General features: G+C 46.6%; 1 protein-coding gene across 15 annotated transcripts in view; it reads right to left on the reverse strand.

Moving 5' to 3' along the window:
- ANKRD44 (ankyrin repeat domain 44) overlaps positions 1-8231 on the reverse strand; it is a 128040-nt gene extending 119809 nt beyond the window's left edge. For 4 of the 15 annotated variants that reach the window (XM_064433937.1, XM_064433924.1, XM_064433935.1 and 1 more), the window contains exon 1: positions 7832-8117. In XM_064433937.1, coding sequence (XP_064290007.1) covers positions 7832-7858 — 27 coding nt within the window. In that variant the 5' untranslated portion in view covers positions 7859-8117. Of the gene's footprint in view, positions 1-7482; positions 7504-7831 lie in introns of those variants that run through there. The other 11 variants (XM_064433939.1, XM_064433932.1, XM_064433929.1 and 8 more) reach the window with 5 other exon arrangements.
- Positions 8232-9602: the final 1371 nt, after the last annotated feature.

The following is a 9602-nucleotide window of genomic DNA, read 5'->3' on the forward strand; positions in this document are numbered from 1 at the left end:
TCTTAAATTTCTGTCAGTTACATGCTCTTCACTTCTGGCAGTACTTCATTTACAGAGACATGTAGTTAGAGGTATGCAACCAAGCAGACACCAAACTGATTTGCTAAAGCTTCTGCATGGACAAAAGACATTTGTTCAAGCAACAATTCTGTAAAATTACAAAGGCTGCAAGATAGGGGAAAAAACAGGCCACATAATGGGATCCAAAAAATTACCAGAATAAAAATGCTAACGTTTAAATAGAAAATTATTCATTACTAAAGATTATTTGCAGACTTTGTGCTATTAAGGATATCAACACATGGCCCTTGAGGCAATCCTACATGTACATAATTCAATAATACAAGGGTTTTCCATAAGAAACCAATTCTTTTATGGAAAGGAGCTGAAGCCTCAGCTCAGTAAACAGATGCCATCAGGTACATCAGTTAAGACCATATGCAGGAGTTAACTGCTCTGGTTTTGCCTACTTCCTCACAAAGATGCAGTAGCATGCAGCTGTGAGGGGGAAGTGGGGCTTTTTGAGGGCATTCTCCCCAAGTACTCTTTTAAAAACAACAGAGCAAGCCTTGACAAATAATTCCAGCACAAAAATGCACGTCCGTATATAAAAACCAGCTCGTAACTCGAAGAACAAACATCAAGCAGACAAGCCTGCTAGGCCAGGAGGTTCAGCACTGCATGGAAGAAATTCATTCAACAGCCTCCATTTTTGGTCGTACATCTGCAGACAGGAAAGATTTTTCTTCCCCCAAAAGCAAAACACATGCAAATGTCTGTCATCAAAAAGCACACGCTCTTTCAGAATGTCACAATTACCTAGCCACAACTAAATAATGTAATTTGTTGACCAACTCCTTGCAAACATCCAAGAATGACCTCAAACCCTTGGTTGAAACTGCAAAATAATTTCTCCCCTTTAAATGTAATTTTGTAATGCTTTGATTCCCACCCATCACCAGGCTGGAGGGTTCCAACATGCCGCTACATGTTTCTAGTGCAGCAGAGAAAAAAAGGCTGAAGCCACAGACAGCAGCTGTGGGAACTTGCCAGCCCAAGCTTTCCAGCTAACAAAAAAAAGTGACAAATGACAGATATGTAGTTCTGGAAACAAAATTTAAAAAGCTAATTTACATACAGGAACAGCCAAAAAAAAATGCATTGAAGGGTTAAAATACAGAGGCAGTCTGTCAGCAAGTTTAGCTCACCTGTATGTTCTGCAACATTCAGAGGCAGTATGTGAAGCAGGGCATTCAAGAAAAGCAGGAATAAAAACCAGAGGAAATGGTCAGTGATATCAGAACATAATTTGAAACATTTGCCTAACAAGCTTATACCTACAGTATCTGGCTCCTGTAGGCATGTGTAGGCACCAGGTTAGTATTAATACCTGTATCAGTACCACTGAAAGGAAAAATTCTGGACAGAAGTTAAAAAGCCTAAAAAAAAGTTGAAGCATTAATTATGAGCCTGAAGACAGAATAACTCCAAAAGTGGCTCCTAAAGAGTAAGCTGTTCATTCCACAAGCAAAGATCTGTTAATGGTGAGGCAGCTTCAGGAAGAGAAGGGACTTGGCCCAGCTCTTCCTGAACAGACCGCAAAGCCAGCGCAGGGAAACCCTTCCCATCACCAACACATCCCAACCTCTGCCTCTCTTGGCAACAAACAAGCAGCATCAGCTACACACAGACCTCTAGAAACAACGCTTCCAAGTTTTCTCTGCTTGCAGGGATTTGTTCCCAGCCCAGCGTGTGACCATCAGTGCTGTGTGGTGCTGCTGACAGCGGCACCGACCCGAAACCGTGCCCCAGGGATGGCCAGCTCCAGCTCGGGCACTGCTGCTCCCAGGCCACAGAAAACATCTGCCCACCCTCCAGCGAGGATCAGATAAAAACATCACCTGCCTGGAACCAAGCCATTGCACAAGCACCCAAGCTGGGAGCAATGTTTATTTCCCTACTAAATGTAGCCATGACAACGACATCTTCATTTAAGAGATGAGCAGAAGGAGGTCAGGAGGCCCTTGTCAGGCCTGGATAAAATACCACACCTCAGCAGAGTACAGAAGGATCTGCTGGATGTTCTGCTGGATGCCAGCTGCAACTCAAGAACACTAACACCCTAACATGGGCAGGCACACCCCCCTCAAAACAGCCAGGCATCTGGGCACAACCACTCCAAACCTACCCAGCATTACCAAAGAGCAAATCTCCGCAGGATTCCTCTGCTAAAGAAATATCTATTACATACTTGAGCACACGACACCATCCCATAAATTCTCCCGACTCAAGTGCTTCTTTTTTACCTTGAAACAAGTTACAAAATTATCAGGAAGTGAAATGTTGCAGAGGCCATGACCAAAAGAAAAAAAAAAAAAGAAAAAAAAAAGAAAAAGAAGCAGCTTCCCTTTTGAGCCTTTATCTCGTTCTCTTTGGTGACCCAAAGCCAACTTCTCTGAACAGGACCATCACCATCCCTGGAGGCATTCAGAAGGAGTGTAGGGACATATTTCCATGTTCTTGGCAGTGCTGGGTTTATGGTTGGGCTCTATGATCCTGAAGGTCTTTTCCAATCAAAACAATCTGATGATTCTGTGTCAGAGCTAGGATGCCACCTATACCAAATGGCAGCAACCATCACTCTTACAGGTCTGAACAAGACCAGGAATTCTGGCACATCCCAGTTTTTCCAAAGTTTTTATTTTATTTGGAAAAGCATGGAACCATGGGTCACAGTATGCATGACACCTAGGAATATCATGGCTCCAGAAAGACAGTGGCAGCCACAGGGGAGTTATTTTGGTCCAACCACATTTTCAATTCACACAAAATAATAGAGACACACTCCTGTGGGTAAATTCCTCCTCCTTCCTTCCCCACAATTACCTTAGTTGTGTGGCTGAGTATTTTGTACTAAAATGGATTATCTCTTTCTGGCTGTGAGCCCTTTCAAAACCACTTAGAAGACTGCAAATTAATATACACACCTTAGTATTATCTAGTCATAATATGAGGAGGGGAGGAATCATGGCATCACATGCCACACCAAATTAACTTGTGGGCTGCCTGTGGGCATGGGGCACAGGTTCATTACTCCTATGTTATACAGTAGATTCAGGGGCATTTTCTCAGATGCTTTTACATGTCACAGAGAAAGGATACACAGAAAGACATTACTGTCAATTGAATGATTCTGAAATAAGTTAGACACACCATCATTTGGAAATGTAATTGGCTTTGTTAGGAGACTATTTGTTACTGTTGTATTCATTTTGGTTTTAAGTATGTTCAGACACAAGTCCAGCCTTTGCCCAGCAGATTTTTATGATCTTTGACATCTGTTTAAAATTATTTAAACATCTGTTTAATGCTTTCTCTGTGACCATAATAAAAAGGATCCTGATGGTCAGCAAAGAACTGTCAAACACAGGAAAACATTTGGGAAAGGGAGAGAAATGGTCCTTTCAGCTCTAGTCACACTGCATTACCCTCAGCAATCAAGGACAACAGGCAAAATAGCAGGAGACAGGATGAGGGCTTGCAGTTAATAGCAGCCTAAGCACACACACCACCATTCATCTGGGCTCCATTACCCTTATGCATGCATATGCATGCTTGTGAGGGCAGCCCAAAAGTAATGCTGTTCTTTTGTACACACAGGGCCTGGGCTGGTGACACTGAAGCCAAAGAAAACCATGACCCTCCTGATGCACTGGCCCAAGGCTAGCTAGAGCCTGTGTCTGTCTCAGATTCACACCAAGCTTCTCACTGAATCTGGCATGAAACCACCAAGCACTACATCTCTTACAAGCAGCCACACAGGCTGCACTTTCTAGGTAAGTTCCCATTTTGTTTTTGTTTACACAAAACCTTCTCAGTGTCTTTCAGAGACAGAGTGGTACATTTCCTCTGCAAACATGCACAGCCATAACCACCAAAAGGCAGTGGAGCTTGCCTCAGCCTCTGACAGGCAGCAATGCATGTCCCACGCACACCCCGCTCTCACAGGCACAATGGGCACATTTGTGCCACGGAGGAGAAGGCAGAGCTGGCATCCCAAATCAAACAGCCACGCACAGAGCGACTTCACTGGCTTTAAACAGAAAGGAGATGACAGAGTTAACTAAAGAGACAACCTGCAGAACCAGGGGCAGAGCTGGCAACTCTGCAAGGAAGGCCCCAACTGGCAAGGCAAAACTGAAAATGAGATGGAGACACTACAGAAACTTTAGGTTCTTCCAAAGTAATTTTCCAAAAGGTGAATGGCAGAAGTTTACATATAGCATCCACCCTGCATCTGTGGATTAATCAAGGGATGAGAGAGGTGGGTCCAGGTAACAACTGCTGCTCAAAAGCAGCCATGAAAGTCACAAGCAGATCAGTACCTTCACCCTTTGAGAGCACACTCACACCTGAAAGCCTTTGGCTGCTCACTTGTTGGAGCACTTGTCTTCTGCTCCTTCTGAATCTAGCTTAATTGCAACCTTTTATCATAAACAAGGGTACCATCACACAATACAAAAATACTAATGCTTATTGAAATGGAAAAGGTACAGCCAATGACTTGGATAGGCAACAGTACAGCAATAACTCTTAGAATTGAAAAGAAAAAAAGGTTTTTTCAGTCCTTAAAACAACTTGCACACTTGCTGTAATTGACTATCTCACAGCAGAGATAGTTAAAAAAGGATCAGATAAATGTATTAAGATTTAAAGCAAGTTTTGCAATATTTGTATATGACAACAGAAGTATTTAGAATATCAGAATGTTTACAAACGCACAGACACGACTACACAAAGACTGTAATCCTATGAATTAGTTAGTTTTATGAATTATTTCAGCTTGTTTTCTTCTTAACATTTAGTCACTCAAAAGTGACTAGTTACATGCCTGAAAGAAATTAATCTAGAAACGAGTGATGGTAGAATACACTTCCTGTGGTTAAACCACTTACAGGTTTCTCTTGGCTCAACTGATGAGCTAATAATTACCATCTCTGGAAGCAAATTCAAGTAACCTACACTAATGCTAAACTCTTAAACTAAGCTCTCCGGCCTAACAAGTGAATGCAGCTAAAAGAGCTGATAATCTCTTTTAAGGTTTAAGTGTAGCAGCACTTTGGCACCTTTCAGCTATATCAAAAAGCAGTAACTATTAACATCTGTCTTCAAAGCCTGTATGAGAAGTGGTGTGATTAATTTCTCATCTGCCTGAATACTACCTGTGCTGTAGGATACACTTGATAAGAAAAGCCAAGCATGGAGGCCAAGGAGGAAACATATCACTAAAGAGAAAGAAATGTTTAAGCTCCCAGCAGGGAGATTCTCTAGTCATCTCCTACATGATGCTCTCCTCACTGGTCAAAAAAGCTGTGGATCCAGAAGGAAGCATGTGCTACAGGAATCCCAATGACAGGCACAGAGAGAGCTCTTGGTTTCAGAGTCAACCTTCCCTGAGCATCACAGCTCAGGCCTGAAGCACCTCACACTCAGTGCACAAAGAGCAGCCCACACTCACTCTCAGCAGCCCAGTTCCTGACCACTGCAGGGATGCATGGAGTGTCCCTCATACTCCAAATCTCACTGCAGGACATTGTGAGCTGTGGCCTTTGGTGTTTAAGAAAAAGGAAACCGTTTCCTGAATCGCTACAAGTTATCACTGTCACAGTTGCCTCAATCTTCAAGAGCAGGAAGAAATGCAGAAGGAGCCTGCTCCCACAACCCCAGTGAGACTGAGTACATGCAGGAGTTGTTACAGAAATGCAAATCTTCCCAGACACATAACTTTTCCACCTCTCCTCTGACTATCTATAACCACAGGAGGCTGCTGCTACTGCGTGTCCCTCTGCTGAAGGTGGGCCAGCCTGGGGACAGCACTCCCCCAGTGTGATCAGAAGAGAAGCAGAGCTTGCCCTGATGCACACAGAGCTGCTGCAGAGCAGCCCCGGTGCCTTGGTGACACTGCTCGGGCTGCAGGTGGCAATGGCTCCACCAGCAACAGCTCCAAGCACACAGGAACAGGCACACAAACACTTCTGCTCTCAGTTGAAGAGGAAGCACCACAGCCAGCTTTGAACATGTCCTCCCCCTCCTCCACTCTCTCAGAAGTGAAAGAAAAAGATCTGTTGCAGAAAATTAAGGAAATGAAAAGAGACCCAGTAGGATGGGTACAGGTAGACAACATATCCCTCTATAAACAACAGGAAACCCATGTCCACAAAGAAAAATTATCAGCCTGTCTTATCACGTCCCAGGCCACAGCCTGACCTGGAACAATGACGAGCATTCACCAAAATTTTGAGCATTCTCAAAGTAGGCACACTGCAGGGGTGTCACAGCAGCTCTGAGGAGCCTCCTCCCTCTGCTTTGAGAGTTCTTAGAGAAGAGGAAAAGGGAGAACCCTAAGACAACAGCCCATCATTTTTCTACAGCACTACAGACTTCACCAAGATGCAATCTACTTGACTTAAATATATTTTGACTTCTACTGCTGCTGTTGAAGCAAAATTCTCGCTTTAAGATGTCAGCAAAGATTTAAAAATACTAAAGGCAGTAATTTCAAGGGCTTCACTAAACATGTAAAAAGTACTGAAATGGTACAAATTTAGTCCTTTGTAACACATGTATTTTTTATATTACTGCTTGCTTAATATAAAAATGCTTGTTTGGATATCTAACACACAGCTCCTACCTGAATCTCCTTATTTGTGACACTCTGTCTGTGCACCATGGGGTAGTGAAGCCTCATGGTGTGAAACATTTTCATTGCCAGTCATAAGCATCAGATCTAAAGATGAGGATATTCAAGGGACATGTCAGGAGGCAGCCCACAAATACTGCCTTCTGTTACACATGAAAACACACTATAGGCTGGTCCCCCAGTATTGCTTTCACTTTAGAAGCAGCCTTATCATTTGCTGCTTTCAAAACTCTTTTCAATGTGCTATGTGGAAGATTTTTTTGGAAAAGCATAAATAGACTGTGAGCGAGGCTTGTGATCTCCAAGTACGGGTATCTGGAGAGGGGCTGGCTGCAGGCAGTCCTTCTGAACCCCACAGGAAGGGTCTGAGGCTTGCAGGACACCCACGCTGCAGATCACAGGCGGACCACGCCGAATTAAAAATAGCAGATTAAAGCACGCAAAGTGTGTAACAGTTGGTAGAGTATATGGATAAACCAGGATGTGGGAGTCATAATATCAATTTACTAAATATTTATAACTGCTTCTAGCTACCAGTGATAAGAAATACTTTAATACTGATAACAGCTGTCTGTCCACTGCTAAATTTAACACGATCCAAGTGTTAATACTACGGGTTTTCCTACTAGCCTGTGAAGCACGGCAACAGCTTATCCGATGAGACACTTCCTAAGTAAAAGGGAAAAATGATTTCTACGTATGGCACGGCAACGAAACGATGGAAAAAGCCAAAGGAACGATAGGCAGAGCCGAGAGGCCTTTCGAAACGAGCCGACACCCACCTCCATCCCACCCCGCCGACGGGAGATGTCAGGGTTTCACCGGGGGCCGCGGGGCGGCAGCTCGGCGGGGCCGGCCGAGCGCCCGGTACCGGCTGCGCTGCCCCGGCGAGCTGCGCCCTGCCCGAGCCCCGGCCCGCCGCACACACACAATGTCCGCCGGGCAGCCAAGAGAAGCGCACCGGCGGCGGCTCGGCGGACAGCGGGGACCGGCTCCACACGGCGCCCGCCGCGAAGGGGCTTCCACGGCCGCCCCCGGCAGGGGAAGGGCCTCCCCGGCCGCCCGCACCGCCGCGGGGCTGCGGCTGAGGCTGAGCCCGCCGCCCGCTCCCGCCCGCCCCGCGGCGCCCACCTGGTCGGCGAGCTTGAGCACGGCCATCCTCCGCCGCGGCTCCCGCGCACATGCAGCTCCCGCGACGGGCGGCGAGCGCGCCCCGCGACCGGCGCTGCTGCTGCGGCGGCGGCGGCTCCGCTTCGCGGCGGGGCGGGGGCCGCCTCGCCTGGTCCGGCCCAGGAAGCAGGGGCGGGCGGGCTGCCGCGCACGGCCGCGCCGCCACCGCCGCCTGCCGCCGCCGCCTTTGTTCGCGCCGGCGGCCGCTGCCGGAGCGGAGCGAGGCGAGGGCCGCCCGGGGCTCTCGGCGCCCCCGCCCCGCCGGGCAGCGCGGGGGGCGGTGCCGCCGGACCGGGCGGGACCCGCACGGACCCGCCCCGCGCCCCGGCCGGGGACCCGGGCACCTGCTGCACGCCGGGGAGACCCCGCGGGAGCGGGAGCAGCCGCGGCCCCTCAGGGACACTGCGCTGCCCTCGGGCCGGGCGCCCTTTCCCCGCCGCAGGGGCTGCCCTGAGGGCCGAGCTCTGAGGGGCCGCGCTTGTCCCCACCGCGCTGAGGGAAAGCAGCGAACGTGCGGTCCCCAGCCCGGGTAGAAGGAGAAACCGAGCCCTTAACCTCCCCCTTCCTTCCATGTGTGCTTGCAAATGTATTTGTTAAATCCCATCACACAGACACAACTGTTTGACAGGAGTCTTTTGGGGGTTTTTTACGTCTTTTTGTAGTAGCTATCTTGAAAAATCTGGTAACTCCTGACAGTCCAGATCTCTTCCTACTCAATATATTAATTTTTCAAAAACTAACATGCTAAATTATAAGTACATTTTAATAAGCAAACAAACTAGCCCCAGAGTCCCTGCCTCATGCTGTAGAGAAAATGAACATGAAGATGAACACTGTTCCTGTTGAGCTGACCTGGGGGATCTTCAGTTCCACCCTCAGCACTGGCTGTCAGCGTGACTCGAGCACCAGCGCACAGCCACGCATGCAAGGCCAGGGGCTGGCAAGGGGGGGAAGAGAAAAAGAAGAAAAAAAGCATGAAGGGGTAAATTTACATTCTTTCTTACCCCTCAGAGTTGACAAGCTGAATCCCTGAAGCATGTGATTTGATTAAAATCATTGGTACAATGCACAGCAACAGGAGTTACGCACAGGCTGAAGGTAATGAGGGTAATTACATTTTTTCCAAGGACATGTAACTGAAGAGCAAAGGGCTGAAGATTCCCTCTTCCCCTCCTCCAAGTCATACAAAGGCCAGGTATTTTCTCTCAAGTTAGATTCTGCAGTAAGGAACTCCCATACACTGCAACACATCCAATATGACAGTGATTTATGGCTTTTCAACCCTTAATTACAGAATGAGGTGAATCTAAGTAGTTAAAAAAAGGGAAGTGTCTTCTATAAAGAAAATCAATCCAGCTAGGAAGCAGATGGTGATTTCAGGCTTTTGAGGCACCATTGTAAGTGGGGATTAAAAATATCACACAATTTACAACATGTTTTGACTCCAACTAATTTAAAGGGGTCTTAATGGTAAAATAGTTTTAATATAAATTAGTCTTTTAAAGGAAAAAAAAAAAACAACAACAAAAACCCAGTGAGACAATCCAGTACTTTCTGTGTCCCACCAATTCAGGCCAGAAATTCAGTTTTGACAGTCCATTCAACACGCTCACCACACCAAAGTCAGAAGTAAGCAGAAGTTAAAAAAAAAAAAGAAAAAAGAAAAAAGGGGGAAATGGAGGGAACTTTCAGCATTATAAGAAAGGCCTATTATAAAGGCCTATTTCCAATG

Source organism: Passer domesticus, chromosome 10 (assembly GCF_036417665.1).
Source record: "Passer domesticus isolate bPasDom1 chromosome 10, bPasDom1.hap1, whole genome shotgun sequence".
In the NCBI taxonomy this organism is placed as follows: domain Eukaryota; kingdom Metazoa; phylum Chordata; class Aves; order Passeriformes; family Passeridae; genus Passer; species Passer domesticus.